Source organism: Pleurodeles waltl, chromosome 7 (assembly GCF_031143425.1).
Source record: "Pleurodeles waltl isolate 20211129_DDA chromosome 7, aPleWal1.hap1.20221129, whole genome shotgun sequence".
In the NCBI taxonomy this organism is placed as follows: domain Eukaryota; kingdom Metazoa; phylum Chordata; class Amphibia; order Caudata; family Salamandridae; genus Pleurodeles; species Pleurodeles waltl.
The window spans coordinates 594,951,976-594,968,206 of NC_090446.1; the positions used below are offsets into that span (position 1 = coordinate 594,951,976).

At 44.2% G+C, this 16,231-nt stretch overlaps 1 protein-coding gene across 3 annotated transcripts in view; it reads left to right on the top strand.

The window, feature by feature from the left end:
* Nucleotides 1-16,231, top strand: part of BRD8 (bromodomain containing 8) — a 378,782-nt gene that overhangs the window by 36,731 nt on the left and 325,820 nt on the right. For all 3 annotated transcript variants that reach the window (XM_069244463.1, XM_069244464.1, XM_069244465.1), the window contains exons 3-4: nt 12,914-12,983; nt 13,544-13,593. In XM_069244463.1, coding sequence (XP_069100564.1) covers nt 12,914-12,983; nt 13,544-13,593 — 120 coding nt within the window. The remainder of the gene's footprint in view (nt 1-12,913; nt 12,984-13,543; nt 13,594-16,231) is intronic.

Here is a 16,231-nt window from a genome sequence, read left to right on the forward strand (position 1 = left end):
AGTCTGTGGGACGCACAGTTCATACTTTGCCTTCAGCTCTCATACATTACCCTCATTAAGGTTGATTTGAAATCCTGAATTAAGGGGCGGTCTCTGATTGTTATGTTGTGTTACAACATATTTATAAAGTGCATGTACATCAAAAAGACTTCATGCAGCTGAGGCTTAAAGGCATGGAAGACCCAAAAGCTTAGCCATAAGCCTGTCTAAAGAGTTGTGACTCTAATGTGTGGAGGAAGAGAATTCCATTAATTTGGGGCAAGCATAGATAGCCTAGTACCACCCAGTCTTTTCCTGTTGAATTTGGGGACTTTTAAGAGATTTTGGTGAGCTGGTCTAAGATTACTTTTGGGATTGTTTTTCCAGATTCTAGAGGTCACAAAAGTTGGGTTTTTTCCGTGTTGAGATTTGAAGATGAGGCACCCTCTTTTAAATGAGGTCTCCTGCGCAACTGGAAGCCAGTGTAATTTTGCCATCAGCGGTTTGATGCGGCAATATTTGGGCAGGTGCTGTACCAGCCTAGCTGCCTAATTTTTAACCAACTGCAGCCTCTGACTCAATCTCCTTTGAAGTCTCAGATAGAGGGAGTTAGCGTAATCAATACAGGACATAGCAAGGGCAATAATAGTCTAAATGATGGCTTCTGGAATAAAGTGTTTCCTATTTTTTTTTTTTAGGTTGAGCATGATGGTATCGGCTTTTAACCACGCCCACGGCACGCCCATCACTATCACTTGTTCATGGGCTTGCCTTTCAAAAATCCTTTGTTATAATTGTAAATGTTTACGTTAGGCCCTCCTTGGGGCAGTTTTGTTACTGCTGTGGACATTGACCCTGTTACTTGGATAATTGCACGATTGCCGATATATTTCACTGCAAGAAAACTTCATTTTCCTTTTGTGTCTCTCCTTCTCGCTCATGCTCATGGCAGGGTGGCACTTTGAATCAGCTCCCTATTGACCACATCCTTCGCCAGTAACCATTGGCATTTAGAAGTCTTGTTTCTAGATCTGTTCCCTCTCCGGTTAATCCTTCCACGTACCCCCCTTTTTTGTACCATCTATTCAGCGAAAATATGATCCTGAGGACATTACAGCACTTTGCAAGAAGGCAAAAGTTACACATTTTTTAAGCACATGGGCATTATGTGATTTGTTCAGAATATCAGGGTGTTGAGTTGGGGCCAATTTTCCAACCCCGTTCCAAAGGAAACCGCATTAACCACAAAGTGCCATCCCTGCCACACAAACAGCCCTTCTGATTAATAGGTTATTTACAACAAAGAAATTTACATCAGTCTTGATTTCTTGTCATTTTATTGCCAAATAGCAGATGTTTTCCCACAATTATTTACATTCATTAGGCGTTGCTGTTTGTTATATCGTTTTGGTGTTGACTCTTGATATTATTGTATTACAATATGGGTGCTGCAAGTGATGGAACTTTAGATACAACCTTGTTATGTTCATGAGTTGGATTACCTTCAGAATATGGCATTTTTGTCACAGCTTCCATGCAGTGCATTTCATTTAACACTGTGCCAAGCACAAGCATGCCAACAGTTAGATTGTGCTCTCTTGTTATCCGCTGAGTTTGGTTTGAAAGGTGAAGTTCTGTTGGCCGCTCTGCTGCCTTCATGTGTTCAGTGTTTTTTGGTGTGTAATTGTACAGGACATTTGTGACAAGTTGGAGTCTATACCACTAAAAGGGTGCCTTGTTTTACTTCGTCCCATACTGCTGTCCTTTCTCTTGTGTTGACAAGAGATCAAGACATGGAGATATCGCCTCCAAGAACTTAATTGCACCTATGTCTGATGCCAGGCCCTTTGTTTTCTGCGACCCCCAGAACTCCGTGACTCCCTATGGTACAAGGTTGTAATTGGAGAAATGTTGGTTTTAAAATATACTCCAGAGAAACCTATTTTGTTTCAAGGGTGAAGGAGAAAATGCATGAATGAGGCAAATTAGGTTTGTATATAATGTTGCAAGTTGGAACATAACTGCAGTGATGTTAAGACCTGTAAGTAAACTCACCCTTTTGTGGAATATTTTTCTTTGTCCAAATCTATTAACTTCACTGAATTGCTACAGAGTTGTCTCTCTTCTTATTAGCATTAATGCCTCACTTTTTCATTTTCAAATGCTTAAAAATGTTCTATTCTCTTGTCCCTAACGTGGCTGGGCTTTTATTCCTAAAATATTTGAGCACGTTTTGAAAGAATGAGGATTAATGCAATGTAATGGTCAGTCGTTCACACTGTTTATTCTGCTGTTAATGGAAACCTACATTGCTTCTTCATTTATTATGACTTTTCTTGGTGTATACAAAGCGTGTCACACTGTTGCCAATATTGAGCCTTTTAGTAGTAAATTAAACTTACACTGTGATTGCGTGAGATGTTTACTTACTGTGTGTCTGATGCTTGCATTTTGTTTACGATATGGCTGCTGTTTTGCAAGAAGAAACCTTGCAATGCGGTTTGTTACATGTGCCATTAACTTTCTGTGGTAGTATCAAATCAGATCAATGTTTATGAACCGCAGCTACTCACCCGTAAGGGTCTCAAAGCGCTGAAGGGGTTTGTCCTCTGAGCTTCAGTTGAAGAGCCAGGTTTTAAGGCACTTCTTGAACTGATGCAGCAATGGTTACTGCCTGAGGTGCAGGAGCAGGGTGTTCCAGCTCTTTACCGCAAGGAAGGCAAAGGGTTTCCCACCAGCCGAGGTCTTCCGTATGCGAGGTACAGTGGCTAGTGCTTGTTGAGCGGAGAGGTCTGGTGGGGGAGTAGAAGGTGATGTGGTGGTTGAGGTAGGCGGGTCCTAGGTCTTTGAGGGCTTTGTATATGTGTACAAGGAGTTTGAAGTTTAGATTTCACACTGCTCCCTATCCTTTATATTCGTATGTAAGGGAAGCTTGCTATGTCACTCTCCAAGCTGTAACTGTTCTGAATTTGCAGCTTAATATACTGCTTTTTGCTGGGGGGTGGATGAATTGGAATGCCAAATAAAGTTCCAAGGTGGATCCAGGACGAGCCTCCTGGATCACCTTCTAATAGATAGTTTTGCTGACCTCCACCAATTGACCTGTTTTTTGTTTTCTTCGATCAAATTATCCACCAGACATTATCTACTTTCATCTCTTCTTCCAGATCATTCACTCTTTCCTGCACTAAACCTTCACCCAAATGCATCATGAATCAACACTTGGTTGTACTGTTTCACAGAATGCTACACAGAGCATATCTCACAATTATTTAGTAAGTGTGACATATTTAATAATGAATACCTTTATAGTCTCCTTATTTCTTTTCTCTCTTTGTTATATGTAATTTGGTTGTTGTTGTCTTCATTGCCTTCTGCGTATGCAATCTTTTCTAAGTCTTGAAAAAGCCCTAGGCTTATTTGCCCTTACAAGCCAAAAGATGTGTTGGTCTGGTATGACTGGCCTAGAGGGCAATCGGGCAGTGCTCGATGGGTTGGGCTGACACATAAGACCAACCCATCTGTGTGTGGGTTTTTTATAGTCTGGTCTGTCAGTTGTTAATGTTGATTTGTCTGATATTAAAACAAACATTGCCTGCAGCAAGCTCAAGTTGATGCAGTCTTCCAGACCTTGCAAAATACTGAGGCAGCATGTGTTTACAAGTCAAAACTACCCCAATTTGCAAATGTGGACTTTTTTTAGGTTGAGCGTGCAAGAGCTTTGACCTGTTGTAAGTATTGTGGGTTTTTAACCATGCCCATCTCCTGTCCACCACTTTAATTTGTTCCTGGGCTTGCCTTTCAAAGATCACTTGATGTCATTGCTAAAGGCTTTACGTTTGTCCCTGCCTTGAGGCTGTTTTTGTCACGTTCTGCAGACTGCAGTTGTTACATGGATTATTGCTTGATTGCTGATATAATTCAGCGAGGGCAAACTATTTTTTTTTTTGTCTGTCCGCACAACACTAGTGAGTACTTGGTAAAGATTATGGGCATACACGCATCTTCTGTGTACATTCACAGACATTGCTAGTCAGAACATGCAGGATTTTCTCTCACATACTTGTGCCTCGTGCAAAGCTGTTGATGTCACAGACTGCTTAAAAAGAACAGCCCTGCTGGCTCCTGTTTCATTCTCAAACTATTTTTTTCTTTTGGCTCCCCTTCGTGCTGCATGGCGGCCATGGCGCTCACAGCCCAAACTGTAAAAACAGCGTGAACTCGATTGGTGGTATTAGAGCACTGGCCACATTGTTCACAGGACCTAATCAGTCCTTTCTTGTGGCTCTCCCTTTAAAACACTTTCAATTGGTAAATGCTTTAGGTAAAACAGAAATACCCAAAACAAAAGCGGCTCTTCCAGTACAGCGGGAAAGCGGATACTACAGTATTCACTGCACTCAGGAAAATCACCACATAAGGCTTTGCAGGGCATTACTTTTACAAAACATTTTTGCTCATAACTCAGCCTGTAGTGGCCCTAGGACAATGGGGCCACCACCAAAACGTTCATCATGACACACTCTTTCTGTCTAGGTCATCTCTAAGTCCCCACACTAGGTTAGTGGGGACCCCCAAATAATAACCCCTCCCACCAGTCAGTGCATTTTAAGCTCTTGTGGCCGGAACGTTTGTTTTGCAGCCTTGTTTTAAGGGCCTTGTTTGTAATATAGTTGTCAGCCCTGAAAATGTGTAATGTAGTATGCTCTCTAGGGGCTTAATATATGGCTACAGTGCATTACTTTATACCATTTTCTTTTTGTGTGGTTATGCTCTATAGGGGCCAATTATATAGTTACATGACCTTGTTTCGTACAAATGCTATTTTCATTGTGGTGTCCTCTAGCGGCTGTTCTAAGCATTACAGTCAAATCAGCATATTAAAATAAAATTGGCAGGAAACTTGCCCCATAATGCTTTGCAGGGCATTACTTTTGCAAAACAATTTTGCTCATAACTCAGCCTGTGGTGGCCTAGGACAGTGGGACCACCTTCAAAACATTGACCACAATGTGATCTTTCAGTATACATCATTTCTGGGTCCCCACATTAGGATAGTGGGGAACCCAAAATAATAATCTCTCCAACCATTCAGTGTCTTTTAAGCTTTCTCACGGCTAAAATGTTTGTTTTACACCTGAGAGAAGTTTTGTTTTAAAGGCTTTGATTGTAATATCATTGCTTTAGGACTGCTAGCTGTAAAAACTGTGATGGACCACTTGGAAAAACACTGCACAGGTAAGTTTAGAGCTGGTTCCTTGGGGTCCCCTTGGAGTGTTGAGGTTGCAAGGGGTGAGGGACCCTTAGGGCACAACAGGTTCTTCATTGCAGTACACAGGGCGGCCGGGTGCAGAGTGACTTATTGATCCAGTAGTTGTGCACAAAGATGTCCTTTGAATCTGGAGGTAAGTCTCTTTAAGGGTTGCTTGCAGGACAACGGGGGCACTCTAGTGAGAGGTCTGGGGTGTTCCTGAAGTCCCTCGACTGGGGCTTCCTCCTGGTCCTTTTTCAGCCCCGGGCAGGCTGTTTTTTTGGGAGTCCGGTGTCAGCTGACCAGTACCCAGTGTATTGGTACAGTTCGGCCACTAGAGGGCGCAGTGCCACCAAACATGGCACACTTGCAGGGTTTGTCCTTGTCGTCATCAGTGTGTTGTCGGTTCTGGCTGTTACTTTCGGTTTGGGAGTTAGGGGCCAGTCAATAAAGTGACCCTCACTGGGTTGCTGGTTTCATTGATGTTGCTGAGTGGTACCTCCACTCTGGAGGGAGTTCTTGGGCGATTGATGAAGCCTGGAGGTCCTCTGGGTTTCTTGAGACCAGACTAGTGTCCATCTTCTCCGCAGCAGCGATTGTCGAGTCCTGGGTGCAGCAGGCAGAGTTTGGCGCCTTTTCTTTGTGCAACAGGTCCACGTGTCTGGTGCCTTGGATCTTCTTTGTGCTGGTCTTCTTTTTTTCCTTCAAATCTGTTTTTTTCTCTAGGGATGCCCACTAAATACGGAATTTAGTGGGCGTTTTAGGGGTACCTGGTAGTGTCCAATGGGACACTTACTTTTGGGTAGCTACACCCACTGTAGCGACTACTTTCTGTGGGAAGGGCCACTTCCCTAACCCTGATTGGCTATTTTCCTTCCATCTAAGATGGAGGAAAATGAAATGGAGTGTCCACATTGCAGGCAGCACCTTAGGGGCTCCAAGGGGGTAAGCCCTTTGAAGCTTACTGCCAGGGCAGAGCACATTCTTGAGGGGAGAGGGTGTTGGCTCCACCACCCAGGAAGGGCATTGTTTTACAAACCAGAGAGACAGGGCTGTCTGGAGGTGGCAGGCTGGATAAAACCAGTCAGCAACCATGCCAGGGTAGTTAGCTTTGCAGGGGGCACCTCTAAGGTGGCCCCTGGGTACATTTAGGGACAAATCCAATACTGGTACCAGTTTGGATTTATCATTCTGAGTTGTTTGATGCCGAACAACCCAGTGTTCAGAGTGACCATCATGTAGCTGGTAAACTCGTGTTGACCAGTGACCTGCACATGTATTAAAATGGCTGCTCTCTTCCCTCACCAAGTCCCATGTTTGGCAAGGACACAGTTTGGGGTTTATTGCTCATGCAGCTATGTCCTCACATATAATATGTTACACCCTGCCTTAGGACTGTAAGGCCTGCCAGAGGGGTGTCTTCTCATAGTAAATGCAGTGTATGGTGGACAGGGCACACAGGCAGAGTGCCATGTCGAGTTTGTGTTTTAGGTTTGCACCAGGACACTCAGCCTGCAATGGCAGTGCTGGATGCATGGCCCTAAAGGGTGGCACAATCACTGCTGCTCCCTTCAGGGGCCTATCATAGTACCCAATGGCCTGGGTACCTAAGTGCTCATTTACTAGTGTCTTATGGTGGTAGTTAAGCGTGTATCCAATTGTGCCAATGCATCACAACAATTTTAGGGAAAGAGCTCTGGGCCGGGGAACCTGGTTAGCAGGGGCCCTGGGCACTACAACTTCTAGGCTACATCAAACATCAGGCAAAAGGTGTGGGCTAACCATGTCAAAAAGAGGCCTTTTCTCACATACCCATCCACCTTCCCCCCCCCCCCCGAGGTCTGTTATAATTGAGAATATAATAAATCTCTGGGGGCGCCGTTAGAATACCAGGCATAGAGTCCTCTGTTAATCAAGTTTCTGTTAGGGACAATATGTCAGGGAATTTGAAATCTAGGATATAAAATATCTTGAGTTGGTGTTCAACCAGTGAGCGTCTATTAAGATAGACAGTGGTTAAATTGTTTGCTATCGGCTCGGGCGATTTCCGTGTTTCATTTTCCATAGTAGTTTTAAATGCCTGCAGACTCTCCGTCTGTGTGTTGTCTGGCAGTTTGAGTTTTAAAATACCTAAATTATCAAGTTTTTGCAGGAGGTAGCCTCAAGTTGGTATTTGTTAAAAGACCAGGAGCTAAGATCATTTGAGGAATATACCAAATTTTGTCCATAATGGCTGGTCCCTGCTCTCAAACGGACTGACGCAGACAGGGTAGACTGGCTTGCCTTTGGCACGCCTGTGGCTCACCTGTTGCACACATCCGCGCTGCCGTCAGCTTTTTGTGGGCTCGGATCTCTTACAAGGCCAGCCCACCTGCAACCCAATTTGTTCAACCCTAGCCAGAGAACCAAGATTAGCATGCCTGAACAAGCAAAAAGCAAACAATTAAAAAACACACAATTTTCCCCAAAGTTGGAAACGGTTTGTGCAATTCAGCAGAATATGTGCACATACAAGATAAAACCAGGCTAAAACAGTGAAAAAGTTCTATACCCCTAGTGCCAACTTGTTCGTGCTGCTGCCAGCTTTTTGTGGGCTCAGAGCTCTTATAGACTCTGCGCACCAGCAAACCGATTGGTTCCCCTGGCCAACGAAATCAGATTAGCGTGTCTGAACACGCGGAAAGCAAACAGTTAAAAAGCACGCAATTTTCCCCAAAGTGAGCAGCGGTTTGTGCAACTCGGGGGGAATTGAGTGAAATTGAGTTCTAGTGATAGGGACTGTACGAAAGTGGCCTCTTTTTAGCATGGTTACCTCCCTTTTACCCTGTTTATCCTTTTGTTTGACTGTGTTCACTAGGATCCTGCTAGCCAGGACCCCAGTGACTATGCTCTCTCCCTTCAAATTTGGTTGCTTGGACCATACACACCCCACATTTGGTATTCTGGTGCCCCTATGTAAGTCCCTAGTATATGGTACCCAGGGCATTGGGGTACCAGGGGAACCCAGTGGGCTGCAGCATGTATTATGCCACCCATAGGGAACCCATGTAAAATGTGTCTGCGGGTCTGCCATTGCAGCCTGCATGAAAAGATGCATGCACCTTTTCATCACAGGTCACTGCACCAGGTCACTGAAAGTCACCCCTTTGGTAGGCCCTCCTAGCCCAGAGGGCAGGGTGCAAGTACTTATGTGTGAGGGCACCCCTGCACTACAGTTTTGTTTTCTTGGACTTTGTGAGTGCTGGGGACACCATTTTATGCATGTTCTGGACATAGCTCACCACCTATGTCCAGCTACATAATAGTAACTCCGAACCTGGGCATGTTTGGTATCAAACTTGTTGGATTCATACCCCTAAACTGTTGCCACTATTGGAAGTATGATTTCATGGAGCATTGCTCCTACCAGCCATCTGGGGTTTTCCAGGCAGCCCAAGCTGCTGCCACCCCTCAGACAGGTTTCTGCCCTCCTGCTGCTTGATCAGCTCAAGCCCAGGAAGGCAGAACAAAAGATTTCCTTTTGGGGGTGGGGGGGCTTAACACCCTCTCCCTTTGGAAAAAGGTGTTACATGGCTTGGGAGGGGTAGCCTCCCCAAGCCACTGGTATGCTTTGAAGGGCACATTTGGTGCCCTCCTTGCATAAACCAGTCTTCATCGGTTCAAGGACCCCCAGTCCCTGCTCTGGCGTGAAACTGAACAATGGAAAGGGGAGTGACTTCTCCCCTGTCCATCACCACCCCACGGGTGGTGCCCAGAGCTCCTCCAGAGGGTCCCTGGGTTCTGCCATCTTGTATCCAAGGTGTGCAGCGGCCTCTAGGAGCATCTGAGTGGCCAGGTCAGGTAGGTGACATCAGAGCCCCCTCCTGATAGGTGGCCACCTGAGTTGGTCCTCAGATTCGGCTTGCAAGATACCAGCAGGACTCCTCTGCAACCTCTACTCTGACTTCTGACCACTGGAACTGCGACTGGACTCTCCAGGAACCGACAATCTGCATCCACGACGAAGAGACTACTTGCAACATTGTTTCCACTCCTCCTTCCACCGCTTACAACATTTCCCCAGATGTGCATCCTCTGCAGGTGGCAGGTCTTCAGTCTTCACAAGAAGAAAGAAGGAATCTCTCTTGGAGGGAAGGAGTCACTCCCCTACATCTGCAGCCACCAACTGCAACGACGACTGGCTGCGTGGATCTCCTCTCATCCTGAGCTGTGTGGATCTTGCATCATGGGTGGTGGTCCGGAGTAGTTCTCTTGGTCCTCTCTGCCAGCTGTCCAACTTTGGTGGAGTAAAGCCCTTGTCTTTCCAAGTAGGACAGTACCCCTGTGTACCACGTCTTTTGCAGCTACCAAGACTTATTGACATCTCCTTCAAGGGATCTTAAGGCTCCATGTAGCCGCATATCCCAGCACTCCTTCCTGTGGCCCACAGCCCCCTGCATGCTTCTCCTACAGTGTGGGGGGACCCTTCTCCAGTTGTGCTGCGATGGCTCCTCTGCGACTCCTGGTTCCTCGTCCAGTGGTTCTCCTTTGGGGCCTGCCTTTTCTTCTGTGGACTCTCTGCCTTGCTGAGGGTCCTCTTAGGACTCCATGGATTGAGTCCTCCTGGACCTTCCTGTTCCCTGGCAGTTCCACTTTTGCTTCATTGCTACTTCTGCCTTTGCCAAGGCTTGCTGGTGGATTTTCCACGCCACTGACCGACTGCAATCATCCATCCGGTGTGGGACGTCGACGCATCCTCCAGGAGCTCTTCACCAGCTCCAGGGTTGCATTTCTGACCGTCTTCGTCCTACCGTCGACAAACTCCTGCAACCACAGCTGGGTGGGTACTGGCTCCTGCCCCCACCGGATTCTTCTGTGACTTCTGGACTTGGTCCCCTTCTTCCACAGGTCTTCCTTTTCAGGAATCCACTGCTCGTTTCTTGTCTGGGTGTTGCAATATCTTATTTTTCTTCCTTTTGGGTGGTTTGGGAAAATCCAGTAACTTACTCCTTTCTTCCTTTCCCTGGGGCTCAATGTGGTACTTACCTTTGGGGTCTAGTTCCCCCAGCTCCCCTCTACACACTCCACTTACCTAGGTGGGGGGGGGGGGGGGGACTGCATTCGCATTTCATTTTTTAGTATATGGTTTGTGCTCCCCCTATGGTGACTATTGTCTATTTCTATTTGCACTGTTTTCCATTGCTTTTTATGCCTATTTCTGATTACTAGTGTACTTATCTAGTGTGTTACCTCGTATTGGAGGGTTGCCTCTCTGGTACTTTTTGGTGATGTGTCACTAAAATAAAGTACCTTTATTTTCGTAACACTGAGGCCCTCATTACGAGTCTGGCAGTCCTAGGACCGTCAGACTCGCAGTGGTGGTCAGACTACCGCCAGTGCGGCTGTCCAACCTCCACATTATGACCGTGGTGAACGCGCCACAGTTGGACTGCCGGCACCGCCACTTTTTCGACGGCCTGTTTGTGCCGGCAGTCTTAATACGAATCCCCGCTCCGCTGGCGTTTACATGGCGGTTGCACTTGACATGGGCAGTGCCGGGTCTCCCATGGACAGCCCTGTCGTGGTTTTCACTTTCTGCTCAGCCGACAGTGAAAAGCATGACGGGACTGCTGCACCCGAAGCACTGCAACATTGCCGCCGGCTCGTAATTAATGTTGTGGGCTGGGAAACTCGGAATAGGGGCCGCAGGAAGGAGACCCCACTGTCTTCCTCCTGAACGCGGGAGTTCGGCGGGTGGCATTTTCCACCCACCAAACTTGTAATGAAGGCCTGAGTGATTTCTTTCATGTGTGTAAGTGCTTTGTGACTACAGTGGAATTGCATGAGCTTTGCATGTCTCCTAGATAAGCCTTGGCTGCTCATCCACAGCTTCTAGACACTGCCGACATTTCACTGATGGGGGAAACCCTGGACCTGGTATAAGGTGTTGGTATCATAGGTACCCACCACACACAAGCCGGTTTCCCACAGGGACTCTGAAGGTAGAAGGACGATAATCTACATGAAACATTGGGCAGTGTTGGTGAAATCAGAAGTATTATTGGCAGATCATAGACCACAAGTTGTTGTACAGCAGATCAGTGTGATAGATAGTCTGGAAAAGCTGTAAACGAAACAAGCATCAATCAATTGTAAAGGCCTTGTTTTGTGCTGTTATACAGCTAGTCTGGTGACGGTAGAATGTCTAGGGTCGTTTTAAGGTATTCTTGCAGCAAAACTTGGGACCTTGTCCAAGAGGTCAAAGGAGTATTGAGAGAAGCTCACTAGCAAACTGTTATAGTAATCAAGTGCACTACATCACATGGCATTTATCAGAGCGTTAATGTGTAGAAGGCATTTCCTTAGTATATTTAAAACATTCTGTTCTGCTGTGGCAGTGCTAATGGTTTCATTGGTGCGGTAGGACTGAAAAGTACATCAAGATTTCTGGCAGAGGAGGCAAATGTCAGGGTGTTGGTATGGAAGTGAACTGACAGATTGATGCAGTAGAGGAAGTAAAGCACTTTCACCTTTGATCAGTTTAGCATGAAGGATCAAAGCGCCATCAGTGACATGTCTCTGAGCGAATCTGAAGGGTGTGACTAAAGGAAGGGCGAGTCATGAGGAAAGGAGAATACGATTAGGAGAGGTCACTGGAAAATCCAAAAGAAGAAATATCACCAAGAAAGATCTCAGAAAGGGAGCGGAAATAACTGTGGGCACTGCACTGAGCCTTGCGGGACACCCTCTTGTAATGCTGTGCATAGTTTGGAGTCTTACGCGATTATTAACAAGTGATCGGGGAGATTAAAAAAAAATATATATGTTAGGGTTGAGCGGATGTGCCTGGAGAGTTGAGGTTCTATATCAGCACATAATGGATGTACAGAAAAGAAATACATACCAAGGGAGATCATAATACACCTCCCCCTTTTCCCAACAAAACAAGAAAAGAAAAACAAAAACCCTTCATAAAGACATGCTATGCAAAATCTATAAATTAAAAAAGGCTGAAAGAATTAAAAAAAGAAACACCCTATTTGTGGAATCCATGAAGGATGTAGCAGATAAATAAAGGGTAGTTGGCCTTGAAGCATTCACAAGCCAATCGCTACCCCCCTTTTGATGCCTTAAGTATGCTACAGCCGATCCAGGCTGATTTTCTCTGGCATGGTGTCATAACTAGGATCCTTCAGTTGAAATACACTGAATCTTCTGGTGCGGGATCGAACTGGAAAAGGGTATTTTGTGCTTGTAATATGAGATTTCTGGATCCAGGCAACAACATGTAACAGAAGAGACATTACATGTTCAAATAATAGCTCTTTAAGGCTCACACAGTTTTCAGGACTGATGCAGTTAATATTTTATCCTTGATTTAAATGATGAGCAGTTTCACAGAAATGTCTTCGTTATTAGGTTTATAAAATGTAGCTGTCCGTAGGCTATGAAAAGTTTCCAGAGCTTGGCATGTTCTTTGATGACATTGGAACAGAGAAGGAATCATGCCCTTGTGCCTTTCAGGGAGAAAAGCAAGCAAGCATGCGTGCTTCTTTGTCAGTGGAAGGATTGATGCCTAATGAGAAATAACATTAGATACCAACTGTTCTTGCCTGTTGTGAGGACTCATGCAAGAATTATACAAAACATCCACTTTAGACTGATGCTGTCATGTGTTGAGCATACCTTTCCTGTTTTATGCAGGGTTTCAGTGAGCAGGGCCATAAAGCCATTCGCAGAGCCAGGACGTCCACCTGACTGGTTCTCTCAGAAGGTAAGCTAAATATGTCTACTTTCAGACTCAGCACAGAATACCTCCTATGGAGAGACATGTGCAATCTCCTGACTATACTTATTCAGGTTTGTTTCTGTTTGTTTTACATTGTCTTTGGAATTTCCTCTGTTGACTTCTCATCCTCTGCACTTTTCTGCTATCTGGACACTTTAGTTCATTGTGCGATCTGTTTGATTTGTTGGAGAAATAACTTTGTGTATTTGCTTTCACTGGTCTCTCTCCCCACTCGACCTTGCCTGGTCACACTCTGGACTGTATTTTTCGTTTTTTTGCATAGCAAAGTTGAAAGTGGAATGCTAGATAGAGGAATTCAGACTTTAAGCTTGATGCAGTTTTTCTATCCATCTTATTATGCTGTCTAAGCCTGCCATGTTGTTTTCTCTCTGTCTGAAGTTGTTCTCAGCTCTCTCGACTGTCTTTTATTTGTTCTGTCCTCTGCCTTCTTTTAGCATGTCTTGTTTCTACAGCCTTTCTAAGTGTGCTTCCCTTCATATTGTGTTCTTTTGTATACTCAGTCTTTCTCACCTTCCTTTTTGCAGCACTGTGCCTCGCAGTATTCTGAGCTACTGGAAACCACAGAAACTCCAAAGTGAGTATGCCTGGATGTATAGCAGTGGTCTGAAATGCAAGTTACATTTAAATACACACAGAAGCCTTGTTGCACAACTCACATGGGCCAAGTACCCTTTCACTTCTCTATGGTTTTGTCCATCTTAAAATCTTAGTTACCTACATGACCTAATTGTGTATCACAAAATCTTTGTACCATTCAACCCAAGCAGGTTAGCTTCAAACTGTCCCTGTCCATAGAACATGTATGAAAAATGTCAGGAAAAGTACCTCATGAGCCTTGAACAAATCGATCACCGTACGTTCTCATGTATTAGATGTGCTACACTGCCGTAATTGGCACAATTTATATATATACATAAACAAACAGACCAAGTTTGAGGTCTAGAACTAAGGACGATATTTGTATCTAATATTTCATTTATATTTTCTTCTAGTAGGAAATACATTTCAGGAAACGTTTCCAATTTCTCAGATATCTTAATTTATTGAGAATGTTTTCACAGCAAGTCTAGTGTTTACATCAAGCAGAAAATATGCCAACATATGTTTTGAAGCTTATGATGTCGCTTTATCAGGGCCTTTAGGATAACTACACATAGGATAACTAAATACAAAAAAGGACCTAATTTTCACAAAGGTCAATTATTCTGTTTTAATGATTGAGGCACATTGATAAGCATTAAGTTAATCAATTCCCTAAAAATCATATGAGGAATCTGGCGTGAGACAGTTTTCTGAGTGGTATTTACTGCTAAAAGAGCATCCAAATCAATTATAACCTACAAATATCCTTAGTTCTCAAACTCAAACTTTTTAGTTCTCAAACTCAAACTGTTGTCTGTTTACATTGCTTAGAGGGGACAGTGCTTAGGGGAAGGCATGGCCAAAATCTTTTTGAGGTCCGAATTTCCTGATAAATAGAGCCTCTTCTCCCCTGACTATTTATACAGAGGTAGGCAGTCAGTCAGTTAACTCCAAACGCCACATGATCAGGATTGATGTCTTTTTCCGTTGCTTACACCTTCAATCACTTCCTCTATTACCAAACCGTGCGGGTGTTGTCACATTGTGTTCTGTACCTGACTGTTCCGTCCTTCAATGAAGGGGCAGGGTTTCAGAAGAAGGGTCTTATTGAATGCAAAATAGCTTAATGTCTAAAATAGTGTGAGTAGCCTTCCAGCAATCTACTTTATTATTTCCTGGTGAGTCTCCACAGATTAAAAGATGGGTGTGGAAGTTCTATAGCCTGGTGCCCAGTACATATTGTTTGGGGACAAGGGCAAGAAGTTAAACAAGCATTGGCAAAGCCAATAGGCCTGACATTGATGGTCAGATTTTGTTTTTTTTAACGCATGACTTGTTTTGACTTAGTTTTTGTAAAACGTTATTGTGGGAGGTGCCGGACCCTCACCATCATAAATATTGGCAAAAGCAAAAATACTTATGGTCTCAAAAAGCACACCAGTGCACTGAACAGAACTACTTTATGCACCAATATGCACCTTATGAGAGAGTAGAATGCTGTCACTCAGTGAATCCAAACGATAAACAGAGAGAGAGAGATAGAATTTTAATACAAACAAAAGGTCTAGAATAACCAATTAGGAATGCAGTTCTTAATGAAAACCACAAAAGTGCACACTTAGTATATGTCCTTGCATTAGTGCAAATTTACAACTTTCATGAATTAACAGTAATTTAAAGAAGTAGGCCAGGAAATTGTACTCCTAGAAAATAATTCTGAACTGTATTTTAGCACAAGCAAATATGCATGTGTAGATTTGCTCAGGCAAAAAATCTGTTAAGCGTTTACAAGTTCACTTTCCCTCCATCCCCTTTTTTCCAACCCTAGAGGAAGTTTTACTTACTCCAGGAGTACATTTTCAACCTTTCTCTGTATGGGAAAAGATTAGAGAAGAGCTGATGAAAACCCCTAAATAATATTAACAAATTAGGTCCCCAGCTTTCAGTGATGACTCAGTAGAGGTCCCCGGATTCCAATAATGATTCAATTGGGGGTCCCCGGGTTCCAGTAATGATATGTTTGGTTCCACAGATCTCAAAAGGTTGGCAACCACTGCATCAGAGCATTCCAACCCTAGAACTATTGCTTTCCCTTATCTCCAGGTGCCGTATGTAGATCTGCTGAAAAGTGCCCAAATGCTGGTATTCAGTCCTTACTAAAGTATGAACAATGCCATAAGAGTATTATTAGAGCTTTTATATTATGACATTGCTCCCATAATTTGTTGTCGCACTACATGGCGCCAGAGGGACAAGTGGATTTTTTTTGACGGCGCAAGTAGATCTATGAAGCAACTTGTCACATGGACAAGTAGATATTTTATAAAACTCCACACCCGTTAAAAATCATGTGGTAAAGGACGAGCCATTCCTAAATCACCCTTGCCAAATGTCAGGTGCTCTTGTCAGGACCATAGGATGGTCAAAACTAAAGCTGGCACTCAATATTGACCACAGTACCTTATTTACCTTGCAAAGTACTGTGTAATAGAGATCCCCTCATCAGATGGCACCTGTAAAATACACACACTCTCAGCTAACAAAGTAATTTGTAAAGGTTAACATAAACACTGATCCACTCCACACAATGTCATATGTGCATTGTTACTCTGAACTCATTACATTAAACT